The following is a 17,360-nucleotide window of genomic DNA, read 5'->3' as shown; positions in this document are numbered from 1 at the left end:
TGGTGTGCCTCTGCTAACGTGGCTCTGCGAGCCTCCCTCTGGTAGTGTGACTGAGCTAGCGCAGGCCCTGGTAGCTCTGGTAGCACAGTGCTGCTAACGCAGGCTCTGGTAGCTCTGGTAGCACAGTGCTGCTAACGCAGGCTCTGGTAGCTCTGGTAGCACAGTGCTGCTAGCACAGGCCCTGGTAGCTCAGGTAGCATGGTGCTGCTAGCACAGGCTCTGGTAGCTCTGGTAGCACAGTGCTGCTAACGCAGGCTCTGGTAGCTCTGGTAGCACAGTGCTGCTAGCACAGGCCCTGGTAGCTCAGGTAGCACAGGCTCTGGTAGCTCTGGTAGCACAGTGCTGCTAGCACAGGCTCTGGTAGCTCAGGTAGCACAGTGCTGCTAGCACAGGCTCTGGTAGCTCTGGTAGCACAGTGCTGCTAGCACAGGCTCTGGTAGCTCAGGTAGCACAGGCTCTGGTAGCTCTGGTAACACATCTGCTGCACAGGCTCTGGTAGCTCAGGTAGCACGGTGCTGCTAGCACAGGCTCTGGTAGCTCTGGTAGCACGGTGCTGCTAGCACAGGCTCTGGTAGCTCAGGTAGCACGGTGCTGCTAGCACAGGCTCTGGTAGCTCTGGTAGCACGGTGCTGCTAGCGCAGGCTCTGGTAGCTCAGGTAGCACGGTGCTGCTAGCACAGGCCCTGGTAGCTCAGGTAGCACAGTGCTGCTAACGCAGGCTCTGGTAGCTCTGGTAGCACAGTGCTGCTAGCACAGGCCCTGGTAGCTCAGGTAGCATGGTGCTGCTAGCACAGGCTCTGGTAGCTCTGGTAGCACAGTGCTGCTAGCACAGGCCCTGGTAGCTCAGGTAGCACAGTGCTGCTAGCACAGGCCCTGGTAGCTCAGGTAGCACAGTGCTGCTAGCGCAGGCCCTGGTAGCTCTGGTAGCACAGTGCTGCTAGCACAGGCTCTGGTAGCTCTGGTAGCACAGTGCTGCTAGCACAGGCCCTGGTAGCTCAGGTAGCATAGCACAGGCTCTGGTAGCTCAGGTAGCACAGTGCTGCTAGCACAGGCTCTGGTAGCTCAGGTAGCACAGTGCTGCTAGCACAGGCTCTGGTAGCTCAGGTAGCACAGTGCTGCTAGCACAGGCTCTGGTAGCTCAGGTAGCACAGTGCTGCTAGCACAGGCCCTGGTAGCTCAGGTAGCACGGTGCTGCTAGCACAGGCTCTGGTAGCTCAGGTAGCACAGTGCTGCTAGCACAGGCCCTGGTAGCTCAGGTAGCACAGTGCTGCTAGCACAGGCTCTGGTAGCTCAGGTAGCACAGTGCTGCTAGCACAGGCTCTGGTAGCTCAGGTAGCACGGTGCTGCTAGCACAGGCCCTGGTAGCTCTGGTAGCACAGTGCTGCTAGCGCAGTCTTTGGTAGCTTTGATAGCACAGGCTCTGGTAGCTCAGGTAGCACAGTGCTGCTAGCACAGGCTCTGGTAGCTCAGGTAGCACGGTGCTGCTAGCACAGGCCCTGGTAGCTCAGGTAGCACAGTGCTGCTAGCGCAGTCTTTGGTAGCTTTGATAGCATGGTCTGCTTAGACATGGTGTATTTAGTGACAAGTGTCTGTGTAGTTCTTGGGTGATACGGTATTATGCACACTGTACACACGCGCGCACACACATACACACACAATACACACACAGTCCTGTGACAAAGGTTTTCGCCGCACTATTCCCAGAGAAAGGAGGGAAGTCACTTCATTATTCACGAGGCACATCCTTTAGGAGAAGAGCCGAATCGAGCTGGAGCTCCTGACGGCTCGCGGCTCGGAGCCCTGCAGGAAGCTGGTGCGACTGCAGCGGTGGCCATGGGTCATAGCGCAGGATCTGCTGGTGTGCCTCTGCTAACGTGGCTCTGCGAGCCTCCCTCTGGTAGTGTGACTGAGCTAGCACAGGCCCTGGTAGCTCTGGTAGCACAGTGCTGCTAACGCAGGCTCTGGTAGCTCTGGTAGCACAGTGCTGCTAACGCAGGCTCTGGTAGCTCTGGTAGCACAGTGCTGCTAGCACAGGCCCTGGTAGCTCAGGTAGCATGGTGCTGCTAGCACAGGCTCTGGTAGCTCTGGTAGCACAGTGCTGCTAACGCAGGCTCTGGTAGCTCTGGTAGCACAGTGCTGCTAGCACAGGCCCTGGTAGCTCAGGTAGCACAGACTCTGGTAGCTCTGGTAGCACAGTGCTGCTAGCACAGGCCCTGGTAGCTCAGGTAGCACAGTGCTGCTAGCGCAGGCTCTGGTAGCTCTGGTAGCACAGTGCTGCTAGCACAGGCTCTGGTAGCTCTGGTAGCACAGGCTCTGGTAGCTCTGGTAACACAGTGCTGCTAGCACAGGCTCTGGTAGCTCAGGTAGCACGGTGCTGCTAGCACAGGCCCTGGTAGCTCAGGTAGCACAGTGCTGCTAGCACAGGCTCTGGTAGCTCAGGTAGCACAGTGCTGCTAGCACAGGCTCTGGTAGCTCAGGTAGCACAGTGCTGCTAGCACAGGCTCTGGTAGCTCAGGTAGCACGGTGCTGCTAGCACAGGCCCTGGTAGCTCAGGTAGCACAGTGCTGCTAACGCAGGCTCTGGTAGCTCTGGTAGCACAGTGCTGCTAGCACAGGCCCTGGTAGCTCAGGTAGCATGGTGCTGCTAGCACAGGCTCTGGTAGCTCTGGTAGCACAGTGCTGCTAGCACAGGCCCTGGTAGCTCAGGTAGCACAGTGCTGCTAGCACAGGCCCTGGTAGCTCAGGTAGCACAGTGCTGCTAGCGCAGGCCCTGGTAGCTCTGGTAGCACAGTGCTGCTAGCACAGGCTCTGGTAGCTCTGGTAGCACAGTGCTGCTAGCACAGGCCCTGGTAGCTCAGGTAGCACAGTGCTGCTAGCACAGGCTCTGGTAGCTCAGGTAGCACAGTGCTGCTAGCACAGGCTCTGGTAGCTCAGGTAGCACAGTGCTGCTAGCACAGGCTCTGGTAGCTCAGGTAGCACAGTGCTGCTAGCACAGGCTCTGGTAGCTCAGGTAGCACAGTGCTGCTAGCACAGGCCCTGGTAGCTCAGGTAGCACGGTGCTGCTAGCACAGGCTCTGGTAGCTCAGGTAGCACAGTGCTGCTAGCACAGGCCCTGGTAGCCCAGGTAGCACAGTGCTGCTAGCACAGGCTCTGGTAGCTCAGGTAGCACAGTGCTGCTAGCACAGGCTCTGGTAGCTCAGGTAGCACGGTGCTGCTAGCACAGGCCCTGGTAGCTCTGGTAGCACAGTGCTGCTAGCGCAGTCTTTGGTAGCTTTGATAGCACAGGCTCTGGTAGCTCAGGTAGCACAGTGCTGCTAGCACAGGCTCTGGTAGCTCAGGTAGCACGGTGCTGCTAGCACAGGCCCTGGTAGCTCTGGTAGCACAGTGCTGCTAGCGCAGTCTTTGGTAGCTTTGATAGCATGGTCTGCTTAGACATGGTGTATTTAGTGACAAGTGTCTGTGTAGTTCTTGGGTGATACGGTATTATGCACACTGTACACACGCGCGCACACACATACACACACAATACACACACAGTCCTGTGACAAATGCTTTCGCCGCACTATTCCCAGAGAAACAAGGGAAGTCACTTCATTATTCATGAGGCACATCCTGCTGCTCTTCCTGTGGGGGTAGCAGGCGGGGTGGAAAGATGCTGGGATTTGGGGTTGATATAAAATGTGGGGGGGGCATTCAGACGTACCTTTCCCTGTTTTATCATACTCCTTTTCTTTGTGCCAATATACATTTTATTTTCAAATTGGTGCCGATACAGTTCTCCCCGTACCATCACCCTGAAAAAAGTATAAATCAATATCTGGACTTCCTGCCATCTGTTAAAAATAACTCATGGCCTCTTAGCTAGCAGAGCATTCCACCTCTCCATCTTCCCCCCTTCTCTCCATCTCTTCATCTGTTCCCCCTCCATCTCTTTGACTTTATCTCCTCTCCTCTCTCTCTGTATCTCTCTCTTTCCCCCCTTCTCTCTCAGTCTGTCCCACTCTGTCCTCCCTCTCTCTGTCTCTCTCATGCACACACATAGGTGCAAAAGCACTGAACCATTTGCAGTTAATTTGGGGTTCATTTACACCTCTGGCAGGTAAACCAACGCAACACCGGTCCCAAAATATCCAGGTCATATCATTTTTATTATCACTTATGACGCGAGGAACAGTGGAAAGTTCCTGAATGAAGTACACTTATCTCTAAGAAGAAGGAGGGCAGGATGAACTAAACTTTTATTTAGGTTATGGAACTACCACTGCAGCTCTCATTTCTGTGTGTCTGTTAATTCCTATGGGGGTGGCCAACTGGAAGATCTGGGAGTATAAGAACCTACTGCTCATACACTCACTCACTCACACACACACACACACACTCACGCTCTCTCACACATGCACACACAGACACATTTACACACACTCACACAAACACATATCCACACACTCACACAAACACATATCCACACATATACACACATTCACACTCACTCACACATACACTCACACTCACGCTCTCTCACACATGCACACACAGACACATTTACACACACTCACACAAACACATATCCACACATATACACACATTCACACTCACGCTCACAGTCACACACACACACACACACACACTCACACAGGCACATGGACACACGTCCACACACACACACTCATTCACATGAAAACACTCTTGTTGCTTCATAAAGTCCCTGTGTTATAATCAGCAAGATTACACCACATGACACCATGTATTTGGCTGTGTGCTGCTGAAGCTGTTGTTCGTTTTCTTGGGGGGTGTCCTGCAGTGACAGAAGCTTCTCTGTTTTCTGACCTTTCACAAACCCGTTTCTTCTTTAACACCATTGATTTCTAATATAATGGCTTTATGGCATGTGAAGGCTGTCCTCTGGGTGTGGCCTATCGTCTCCATGGCAATGCTGAAAAGTCCTCTTTCGGGACATCGGGCTCTCGATGTGGCCGGCGTTCTGTGGCTGACCTGGGGTCAGTCTTGACCGTTCATGCCTGGCTGTGCCTCAGAGGGCGGGGTGTCCTCACACTGACCCAGGAGCAGCCCGTATCCACTGCTGTATCCCTCCACTGAACTTCCCCCTCATACCTAACCAGAGAGCACAAGTACTGCCACAGCCTGACCTCTACTCTCCTCTCCTTTCCTCTCCTTTCCTCTCCTCTCCTCCCCTCTCTCCCCTCTCCTCCCCTCTCCTCTCCTCTCTTCTTCTGTCCTTGCCTTTCAGTCTCTTTCCTTCCCTCTCTTCTCTGCTCTGCTCTTCTCTACTCGCATTCTTCCCTCTGCCCTCCTTCTTCCAGTCTGTCCTCAACCCTGCCCTCTTCTTTTCTTTCTTGTCTCCTCCGTTTCTCTCCTGTCCTCTTATCTGCTCATCCTCTCCGCGCTGGTGATTAATAATCGGTGCGGGGAGAACGATAGCATCTTTCTTCTTTCTCTTTCCTTCGCTTTTTTCCCCTCTTGTTTCCTTTTATGGGACTTTATTTTTTTCTTGAGTCGGGACGCCGCTGGGCATGAAAGTCAATTCAGGGTGAGAAATGATTGCTTCTGCAGCCGCGGGGGGCGGGGGGGAGAGAGAGGACGGCACGAGGAGACTGAGCACCGGATGGGGGAGACGGGGTGGGGTAAGGGGGGGGGCGGGCTCACCTGCCCCACGGCCGTAGCGATGACGAAGTGGCCCGGGGTCGCCATGGCGACACCAGCTGGCACATCGGCGCGGCGCACCCAGCGTCATCGGTTTGGGCCCTGAGCAGGGCTGGAGCGTAGGGCGGGTGGGCGGGTTCAGGTTTGAGCCCCGCCTCTCGCTCTGAGACGGGCCGGCTCCGGCTGGAGTGACGGGCGGGGAAATGGAGTCGGAGGCGGGCGGGAAGCAGCCGCGCGGCCGCGGGGGTAGAGCAGGGGGGCTGCGACCGGCGGACCGGAGGAGCTCAGGAGCGCTCTGCTCCCGCCCTGCCGGCTCATTATAAACTCCACCCAGGAGCCGGCGCAGGCCAATTAGCACACGAGTCCCCTGTTACTCACCTGCCCTCTGCTCCGCGTTGTAACTGGAGCGTGTGTGTCAGCAGGGAACACATGCTGTGTGTGCCCCGCCCCTCAGTGCAGCACAGGGGTGTATTTAGACTGTGTCCCTGTGTCCTCGCCTCTCAGGAGAATGGCGCCCCACCCCCTCGCCCCCAGGATGTGAGCAGGTAATGAGGGGGGTGTACTGCCATGGCAGACCTGCAGGGGCTCAGATTAACTCCTCCAACCCACTGAGACCCCAGCTGCCCCCCCTGCCTCTCCCCCCCCCCCCCCCCCCCACAGTAAGTCAATAATAGAGCTGGGGGAGGAATGTTGGGGTTCAATGGCTCGTGCCTCAGACTGTGTGTCACTAGTAGGGTTTGTTTTTGGAATGGGCTCAAGGCAAGGCATGGGCAATCCAGCTGGGTTTACGCGTGTGCTGTGTGTGTGTGTATGTGTGTGAGTGTGTGTGTGTGTGAACAGTGCACGTGTGAACAATGCTCTCTGCTGCAGCTAATCAGGATTGATTGAGGCTGAACTGGAACAGGCCGTTTCTCACTTCGTCCAAGCCTGTTTCCGTGTGTGTGCGTAAGTGTGTGTGTGTGTGTGTGTGCGTGTGTGCGCACATGAGAGAGAGGTGCACACAGATGGCTGCTGTTGCCTAGCAACCTGGGTCGCCTGTGGAATTATGGCTGGGAGCGGAGCAGACTGCCCGAGTGTCCATTGAGGGATGGAGGGAGGGAGAGAGAGAGCGAGAGAGGTGTGGTGAACGTGACAGCTAACGCTAGCCAAAGTCAAAGAGGATGTGAACTCTGCCATTTTGTTTGTAGTTGCCAGGAGACAGGTGTTGCTTCAGTCAGGTCCAGGGTGACTTGCGTCCGCATGTATCGACCGCATGTAAGAACGGCCACGTTGGTAGCGGTGATGTCACTGGACCCCAGTGTTGGAAGGGGGGGGGTGTTGAACCCGGGGTGCACCGCACACATTGAGCTGTCGCTGGTCTCCTTTGATGATCACGCTACTTTTGAAGTGCTGTATTTTTAGCGCATTGCATAACTGTGGTGGCCGTGGTAATGGGGGTCAGGGGTGGGGCTGCCAGCCGAGCCCCGCCCTTCCCGCTCTGTAGTGGGCTGGGTCACACGTTGGGCTCCGGAGTCGCCTGGGGGCGCATTGGGTGGAGGGCCACGTGGTGACGTGTCTGCAGAGCCGCTCGGACAGAAGGAGCAGATCGGCCGTGGCGATAGACACGGAATGGCCGCCCGTGACATTGAGGGCGCCTTGAGAGTCTGGATTCTTGTGGAAAATGTATCAGCCACGTGTCAGTGTGCGTATATGCATTTATGATGGCATCCATCAAACTGCATTACAGTCGTTGTTTTTCGGTTCTTGCTTTGCACCTGTATGTACCCTACTGCACTCTCTCCCTCTGACCCCTCAATGTACCATAGCATCTGTATACCTGTATAGCCACTCACCTGATCTGTCCCTTTCCCTCTTTAGCCTTTAGCATCTGTATACCTGTATAGCCACTCACCTGCTCTCTCTCTGTCCCTCTTTAGCCTTTAGCATCTGTATACCTGTATATTACATTACATTACAGGCATTTAGCAGACGCTCTTATCCAGAGCGACTTACACAACTTTTTACACAGCACTTTACATTGTATCCATTTATACAGCTGGATATATACTGAAGCAATGCAGGTTAAGTACCTTGCTCAAGGGTACAACGGCAGTGTCCTTACCCGGGAATCGAACCTGCGACCTTTCGGTTACAAGCGCAGTTCCTTACCCACTGTGCCACACTCCGTATAGCCACTCACCTGCTCTCTCTCTGTCCCTCTTTAGCCTTTAGCATCTGTATGCCTGTATACAGCCACTCACCTGCTCTCTCTCTGTCCCTCTTTAGCCTTTAGCATCTGTATGCCTGTATACAGCCACTCACCTGCTCTCTCTTTAGCCTTTAGCATCTGTATACCTGTATACAGCCACTCACCTGTCCTCCCTCTGTCCCTCTTTAGCCTTTAGCATCTGTATGCCTGTATACAGCCACTCACTTGCTCTCTCTTTAGCCTTTAGTATCTGTATACCTGTATATACCCGCTCACCTGCTCTCTCTCTGTCCCTCTTTAGCCTTTAGTATCTGTATACCTGTATATACCCGCTCACCTGCTCTCTCTCTGTCCCTCTTTAGCCTTTAGTGTCTGTATATCTGTACATACCCGCTCACCTGCTCCCTCTCCCTCCCTCTCCAGCACCTGCAGATGACCATCCAGGCCCTGCAGGACGAGCTGCGGATCCAGCGGGACCTGAACCAGCTGTTCCAGCAGGACTGCAGCAGCCGCCCCAGCGAGCCGCTGGCCTCCGAGCTGACGGAGGAGAACTTCCAGCGGCTGCACTGCGAGCACGAGCGGCAGGCCAAGGAGCTCTTCCTCCTGAGGAAGACGCTGGAGGAGATGGAGCTGCGCATCGAGACGCAGAAGCAGACGCTGAACGCCCGCGACGAGTCCATCAAGAAGCTGCTGGAGATGCTGCAGAGCAAGGGCCTGTCGGCCAAGGCCAGCGAGGAGGACCACGAGCGCACGCGCCGCCTGGCCGAGGCCGAGATGCACGTGCACCACCTGGAGAGCCTGCTGGAGCAGCGGGACAAGGAGACGGCCGCCCTGCGCGAGGTGAGCGGCGCCCCCTGGCTGCCTGTTACGCAATTACAAACAAATAACCGCATTTACATTCATTATTACATTACATTACATTACATTAGTTGTAGTACTCATTTACGGACAAGAAACTGCAATTACATTCATTATTACATTACATTACATTGGTTTTTGTGAGGAATCCAGTGATTACAGTCATGGGTGGGGAGGAACATCAAAATATGCAAGGTACTCAGTTTTTTAAGCATGAGGAGCAAAATTTGTTTTGGGGTTTCTGCAAGGACCTTAATCAGAATACAGATGTGAAAAATAAAGTTTTTTACATTCACGACGGCTGTCACATATGGTTGCAATAATGATGGACAGTAAAGTGCCTTCAGGGTGACACGGATGTATGTCTCCACCTACCTTGTGGACCTATCCAAAACCTGCAGCACTGTGAAAACATGAAAGCCAAACTATTCAAATTAGCTTAAGAATAGGACCATACCCGCCCTTCAACATGTATGTATTTGGAGAAGTAAATCCTGCTAATATAATGGGGCGAGTTCCCCATTACACGAGAATGTGAACCGCACTCAGCTCCTCCTCTCCCAGTTAAGTCCTTTATCCTAAACACCACCCGTTTAGTCCTGTGATAAAGGTATAGGTCACTGCCAGTTCAGTCCTACACTGGAACCGAAACATATTCACAGGAACCAGGAAATCCTGGCAAAGCTGTGGTCTCTAGGCCAGCCATCCAGACGAGCCGCAGACTAGAGTCTCCTGACCTCTCTGCCTGCTGGGCTCTAATAGGGCCAGTTCCCCTGCCTGCTGGACTGTGACTTTTGGTCGGGTTGAATACGAAGCTGCAGGGGGTGGGGGGCTGGGGGGAGTTCCAGCACAACAAAAACGCAAACAAAGCACGCCAGGGAGGGACGCACAGAATGACAAATGGACAAAGATGGAGCGAGCCCTGACTGTAGTGACTGAATTGTGTACCCGTTGCTATAGAAACCACAGAGGAGAGAGAGAGAGAGTGAGAGGGAAAGGTTCCAGGATGTCGCTTTAATTTAGCTGTAGCGGCGGCTAAACCAGTTAGCTTTATTAGGCTGTTTTTGTTTGTTCATTTCATTTAATAAACTTCGAATGCATGTTCCATTGTTTTAGTGCTCTGTCAAAGCAGGTTAGCAGCAAAGGAAGCGATATCATCGTAAAAATTTGATGTTGGATATGAGATGATGAGGATTGTTAGAAGAAGGATGCATAACCGGGGTAATTAATTCTGAACCAGAGATGACCTCATCAGGCTATGCAATCACATTGTCTGCTGAAGGTACCTGTGCCCAGAAGCTTGTGTGTCATATTTTCCCCTCACATTATTTCCCAAGCAGTTTATATATTTGAAAATATGCCTGTTTTTCCCCATCGGCGATGGGAGGCTGACACAATGGGAACGGCGGGTGATCTCCGTAATGCAGCCAGTGATACGGAGTAATTAAATGACATCGTCAGCCGTGTCGTATGATGCGCGGTCTCAGAGGAGGAGGTAGCGCAGAGCCGCACAGCACATGTTGTAAGGGGACACATACATTTGTGTAGCCTTCTGTGAAAACCCACTGTACGGTTCCACAGTAATTGTAGCATGAGGTGTCATACGGTTGCATAGTCTTTTATGAAATGGCACTGTATGGTTGCACGGTAATTGTACTAATAGGTACCATACAGTTGCGTAGTCTTGTATGAAAAAGCTGTACAGTCAGTACCGGGCAATGCTAGCTGCTATCTTCAGATCGTGCGGCAACACTAGCACTATTTCCGTTTGTGCGCTGTGATTTCCATGCGGTGTTTGTATGTCCGTGATCAATAGGACATGTGCATCACGGCCAGCTACAAATAGTAGCGCACGTGTCCTCTTGGGAGGCACAAGATGACCTCCTCTCTGGCTGAGTTACGCTCTGCCTGCCCACGGAGATCGGCTCTGGCTCATTTGCCAGATTTTAGCAGTAATATGGCAGCCGTGCCCACGGAGTCTATGAGTCACGCCGTTTGTGTATAAATACGGAACGGGGCATTTCAGCCTGCTTTATTGTCTTCAGCGGCGGATTTAAAAATTGAGCAGGACACACTAATATTACATAAGAAACTTAGCAAATTAGCATCGCAGCACACTTGCCCTAGTTTTTACATCATGCTTTGCACTTGAGTGTGTGTCCATGTGCGGGCCTGGTTCTGTCTCATGCTATCATGGTGGGGTGGGCGTGGGCTTGGTGCATGCTGGGAGAAGCGGTTGTAGGTGTTACAGGGGAGTTCTTTGTCTGGCTACATGAGAGGGACAGAAAAAATCTGTTTCTCCTGCTCTCTCTCTCTCTCTCTCTCTCTCTCTCTCTCTCTCTTCTCTTTCTCTGTCTGTGTCCCTGTCTCTCCCTCCCTTTTTCTCTCATCTGGGAATGGAGTGAGTGTTCACAGGCCCCTGGGGGCACTGGGGAGACACCTGGTGGAGAGAGGGGAGAATTAGCACAGACGCTGGACCCGTTGTGGAGTGCAGACAGGTCTAAGGGCTAAGGGAAAGGGTTCAGTGTCTCTTTCTTACTCTCCCTTGCCCTCCTTCTCTCCTTCCCTCTCCCTCTCTTCTTCCCTCTCCCTCTCTCGTTCGCTCTGTAGTCCTGTCAGGCTAGCAAGCAGACTGCCATTAACCTTCCGTTTGTCAGGCAGCACTTTGGGAACACTGCCACCTAGTGCTGAGTGGTGGTACAGCATCAGGGCAGGACTCATGCACACATACATGCTCAGTGCTCACTCTCATGCTTAAGTGTCTTTGCCAGTGAGATGGCGATATGCCATGAATCACTGCCATTAATGCCTCCTCAAGCACACCATTGCCAGAACGATGAAAATCCCGACTGTTATTGTAGAGTGTACACTTCACGGGACACATTTATCATTTTTTGCTGTAGAGTACTAAATGGCTCATTATATTTACTGTGAGATTATAGTAGGTGTCCTTATTTGACTTGGCCCTGTATTTTTATGCAGATTTATTTAAAGAAATTCAGGTGAATTTATCACCCTGTGCTTTACCCACAGATGCAACGGCTGTGCCAAATGTGAGCTCCTGACTCTGGTTTTAAGCCAAATTTCATAACCCCCATACTTAGCTGCCTCCCATTCAGCAGTATTATATTCACATATTTAGCTGAAATGAGCAGCTGTTAACATCAGTAATTGCTTATTAAGAGGTGCATCAAATTAAATGCATACATTTATGCTTGAATGAAATATACACAGGTGGCAGAAGCTACAGGTAATGACTGAACCCTGTAATAGGAGGATCTAGGAATTGTTGTCAGTCCTAGACTTCCTTTGAACCAATCAAGACTTTGTTCTGCAAAGTGTAACTTTGTGATGGGTTCAAATGCTATGAGCTACAAAAAAAAATCATTAATAATATCATTCCTCCCAGTTCAGGATTTGCACAAGCCCCACTTCCCCAAATGTACATATTAAATTTCATCATTTTTGAAATTTACGCTACAGGGAATCACATACTGATATACGCTACAGGGAATCACATACTGATATACACTACAGGGAATCACATACTGATATACGCTGCAGCGAATCACATACTGATATATGCTGCAGCGAATCACATACTGATATATGCTGCAGCGAATCACATACTGATATACGCTGCAGCGAATCACATACTGATATACGCTACAGGGAATCACATACTGATGTACGCTACAGGGAATCACATACTGATGTACGCTACAGGGAATCACATACTGATGTACGCTACAGGGAATCACATACTGATATACGCTACAGGGAATCATACTGATATACACTACAGGGAATCACATACTGATGTACGCTACAGGGAATCACATACTGATGTACGCTACAGGGAATCACATACTGATATACGCTACAGGGAATCACATACTGATATACGCTACAGGGAATCACATACTGATATACGCTACAGGGAATCACACACTGATATACGCTACAGGGAATCACACACTGATATACGCAACAGGGAATCACATACTGATGTACGCTACAGGGAATCACGTACTGATATACGCTACAGGGAATCACACACTGATGTACGCTACAGGGAATCACGTACTGATATACGCTACAGGGAATCACACACTGATATACGCTACAGGGAATCACATACTGATGTATGCTACAGGGAATCACACACTGATGTACAAATCCCTGGTGGACCACCACCATTGTGCCCTTGTGACATGGTCATTTACCTGAATTGCTTTGGTAGACATATAGATATATAACTACTTGCTTGGAGAGCATTCATAGCGTGGGCTGTGTAAGCTGCCCCAGGTGAATGCTAGGAAAAGGGAGATAAACATAACTAATGTTTTTGTGCATGCAGCTACATCTAGAGCTAAATCTGGGAGTCCGTCATGAGAGGAACTCTGTCCATCTTCTTTATTCAAGGTGACTTGCCCTTTAAGGGTTTGTCTGTTGGGTTGTCTGGTTGCTGGGTTGTCTAAGGACAAGGCAAGAGAGGGAGAGAAAGAAAAGGGCAAATGTGATCTTGTCTCTCTTTTGCAACTGGCAGCCCCCCAGTCCCTGTCTCCCTCCTCTCTTAATCTATACCTGAACCAGAAGTGATTTCAGATTTAAAATAACTAAATAAAAAATAGAAATATTGTACAGTATGCAGAAATTGCCGTTTTGGTTATCCACCTCATGCATATCTGTTAGTGGTTTATTATTAGTAATGTGTCCTTTTTAAAACGTCCTGTGCACCCTTTACTCCCCCCCAGCCCCCATGCCCCGCACTCCTCCATATGTCACGCAAGCCTGTGCGCTGCTCCCGTTACCTCGGGAGACGGCTAGCGCTTCCGCCTGTTCTCTCCCCCCGCGATGGAGGGCAACCCTCTCTCTCCATCCCACAATCCCCTCTGCTTCAGCCCAGGCCCGGGCCCCTGCCTGTGACTCATCCTCGCCGGGCCCTGGAGACAGGGCTACGAAACGAGCGGGCACCACCTGCTCGAGTTTCAGGGAGAAGCGTGGCGTTAATGTGAGAAGTGCTCCTTTTTCACCAGCCCGGGGCCCCGTGGCCTCGCGCCACCCCGCTAACCTCTCCGCAGACCCCCCCACCCTGACCCACCCCCCCCGACCCCCCCAAACGGGCCCCCTTTTGTCAGAAACGGGAGAGCGAGACGCCGCACTCCTTTATGTCGGGCCAGAATGTCTGAATGACACGTCCCTTTTGAAAAAGGAGTCTCATTAAAGTTGAATGAGCTTATTTTTCAAACGGAAGAGAAAAGACGGGAATGATATTTCTGCCGGCGTTATGCAGGCGGAGGGGCGGCCATGTTGGGCAGCGGCTCGCCCTGAAGCTGTGCGAAGCTGGATGAGAGATCAATTGAGTGGTGTACTTTCGCTGGTTTTTTTTGTGCCCCTTGCCGTAACTCAAACAGGACGAAGCTGGACCGACTCTTAAATCTTCTCCTTCCATTGATTCCTCTGCGATTTATTACTTGGCGTGCGTGGAACTTCCAATTGGATTCAGATAAATTTTGTTCAGACTTTTATTTGCGGGTCGTTATTTACCTGCCATATTGTAGTTTTCGACCGTCTTTTGACCGACAAAAGCTTTTATTATCCATTTTACAGGGATTATGTTAAATTGATTGTTTTCAGGTGTTTGTTTTGTATGGATTGATTGACTGTGAGGTGGAACATGTTGATGCCTCAGACCAACCAAAAGCTTGAGCTTGAGTCCCAGAGATGAGATCTCTCTCCAGCTCTTAAATGCTGTTTGCGCTCAGAAAGTCAGGGTTTAAACGCTGGATTTGTTCAGGCTGTATTGACGCACCCCATGGCTTGTGCTCAAATCCTGACCGTGCCAGTGCCCACTGTTCAGCAGTTTCTGGTGTTACAGAGAAGCTTTTCCTGTGAGGGAGGGTCACCGCAGGACACTCATTCCCTTAGTGCTGAAGAGCGCCTCCCCCTGGTTGTTTGGGCACATGCATTCTTGCCTGCATGAGCTGAGTAAGGGGTGTGGTCTTCTGACAGGACTGCCACACAGCGCAGCTGAGAAACTGGCTGGAGATGCATGTTTTGTCTGAAGAACATGCTAGAACATACGCCCTCCTGAATGGTGCAAGGTTTGACTGAAGAACATGCTAGAACATACGCCCTCCTGAATGGTGCAAGTTTTGACTGAAGAACATGCTAGAACATACGCTCTCCTGAATGGTGCATGTTGTAACAATGAGATGGACCATCAAAATCAGAGACAAAGGATAAACAGGGTGGAAAAAATTAGGTCAAAGCAGCTGTGACGCGTGTGTGACGCATGAGCAGAAGGCCAGCTCGCTGAGGTCATACAGACGTGACCTCAGAGCTGAGACGGTGCTGTGCTCGAGTCAGGCGTACCTGCGGCATACCACAGGCAGGTGGCGCTCCGCTCCCCAGCGCACGTCCCCGCGTCCCTCCGTCTGTGGTCTTCAGCCTCCAGCCTCCATCAGAATCCATCAGCCTCCGTCAGCCCACGTCAGGCCCGGACAGCGGTGATGGAGTCTGGACGGCGCCTCTGGCGGTGCGGGCTCTGCCTTAATGGCCTGTGCCTTTGTGGTCCGGTGGCCGCGTGCGCTCGCTCTGAAAGGCGCGCCGAGCGCTCGCTCCTGAAGAGGTGCGCTGATGCGTGTGCAGCGCGCACAGTGGGGGTGGGGATCAGCGGGACTCCTCTTAAACCACAGTTCTGTCACAGTTTTGATTGTAGACGTGCGTACGATGCTGTGGAACGTTACTGAAGGCAGGTTTGGGTCATTGGAGCTGAGCTGAGCTGTGTGGCTGAGGATTGCTGATTCCAGGCCGAGGTCATGAGCTGGATGAAGTCCGGCTGCCCTCCGGTCTCTCGTGACCGGACCACCGGGCGTGCCGCTAACATCGCTAACATCGCTAACGTGGATCCTCTGGGTCTCTCCCCCCAGGAGCTGCACCGCCGCTACGAAGGAGCCCCAGAGTCCGCCAAGACCAAGGCCCTGCAGACCGTCATCGAGATGAAGGTGAGAGCGAGCGTGTGCACCCATTTGAGTGTGAGGAAGAGCAGGAGGAGGAAGGTTAACAACCTGTGTGTCTGTGTGTGAGGATACGGCTGACTGTGAGCTTCAGTTGAGTGTGAAGATATAGTTTAGCATGACTGTGACGTTTCATATCCAAGTGATAATAGGATTTAATGTGAATATGAGGTTTCGAGGCTTTTGAGTGTGATAAGGTGAAAGCCGGTGTGTTTTCCTTCAGAGTGAGAGTAAGTGTGTGTTTCCCTTGGAGTGGGAGTAAGTGTGTGTTCCCATAAAAAGAGAGTGTGCATTTCCCTTAAGTTCAGCCCAAAGATTTGTGATGCGATGATACCGTTCTAGAATGTCACAGAGAGGAATTGCAGCAGTGTTAACTACCCTGGCTCAGAACGTCTGATGCTGGCGATTTCCATTGCAGGTGATGCATCTCGTCTAATCGCAGTTGGGGACTTTTAGAACAAAATGTATGTCAGTGCTATAGTTACCTTTTTACAGCCAATCGGCACACAGTGCAGTGTAAACAGTGGAAGTGGAGAGAATCGTTGCTGTGGTAACCTCAAACGTCTCGTCGCAGTGATGTGAACAGGTCAGTTTTATAACATCGCAAGGAAAGGGAGCTGAGTTATCACCCCCTCTCCCCCCTTCCCCCCTCAGGACTCGAAGATCAACTCTCTGGAGCGTGGGCTGAGGGACATGGAGGAGGAGATCCAGATGCTCAAGTCCAACGGCGCCCTGAGCACGGAGGAGCGCGAGGAGGAGATGAAGCAGATGGAGGTCTACCGCAGCCACTCCAAGTTCATGAAGAACAAGGTAACCTACCGCGCGGCTGCATCGCCATGGCGATCATGCTGACGACGACGATGCATGATGTTGACCATAACAAGAGACGATGTTGATGATGATGACAACAATTAATGTGACAATAGACTATTTTTATGATGACGATGGCAATGATAACAGTCGGAGCAATGCAGGTGGTGTCCATGATGATGATTGACAGTGTTACTGATAATGATGAAAGTGGCAGTAATGGTGTCAGATGATGACTGAGGACGATGATGAAGACATGGACGTAATAATGGTGGTTGATGATGATGATGAACAATGCTGTCAAGATCTTTTCCCCGCCACTCATTCTGTTGGCTGCCCATTGGAATTATCAGTGAATATGAATGTTTCGTGAATAAATTAAGTGTTGAGGCAGTTTGGTTATTCTTTGTGCTGTACTGACTTTAAGGTCTGTGTGTTTTGGCTAGAAAAGATAAATGAAATGGTTTTCTATGGTTTTTTTCATTTTTGCAAACTTTTCCCAGCACTAATCCATTGATGATTCCTTCCAAGTGAGACCTTCATCCCCGGCTGTTGACAGTGGACAGTCTCTTCTCTTGTGTTTATACTGTGGGATCAGGAGGAAACGCAAAGCGTGCCGTTCGCTTATCAACACCAGTGACAGCTCTTAGCTGGTCCCACTCTTACATCACCTCGACTCACTTCCTGACAGTCTGGCACACCCACCGGGGAACTAGAACCTCAGGGTTGCCCTGGAGACCGAACTGAGGCCCCCTCCCTGGTGGCCACGTGGCCTTGCTGGGCGGATGCTGATTGGTTGTTGCCGCAGTAACAGCGCACTCTC

At 51.7% G+C, this 17,360-nt stretch overlaps 1 protein-coding gene across 11 annotated transcripts in view; it reads left to right on the top strand.

The window, feature by feature from the left end:
• LOC135259249 (ELKS/Rab6-interacting/CAST family member 1-like) overlaps positions 1-17,360 on the top strand; it is a 218,688-nt gene that overhangs the window by 38,963 nt on the left and 162,365 nt on the right. For all 11 annotated transcript variants that reach the window (XM_064343383.1, XM_064343384.1, XM_064343386.1 and 8 more), the window contains exons 3-5: positions 8,271-8,687; positions 15,641-15,715; positions 16,382-16,537. In XM_064343383.1, coding sequence (XP_064199453.1) covers positions 8,271-8,687; positions 15,641-15,715; positions 16,382-16,537 — 648 coding nt within the window. The remainder of the gene's footprint in view (positions 1-8,270; positions 8,688-15,640; positions 15,716-16,381; positions 16,538-17,360) is intronic.

The sequence above is a fragment of the Anguilla rostrata genome, chromosome 7 (genome assembly GCF_018555375.3).
Source record: "Anguilla rostrata isolate EN2019 chromosome 7, ASM1855537v3, whole genome shotgun sequence".
Lineage (NCBI taxonomy): Eukaryota > Metazoa > Chordata > Actinopteri > Anguilliformes > Anguillidae > Anguilla > Anguilla rostrata.
This window is presented reverse-complemented; position numbering and strand designations above follow the sequence as displayed.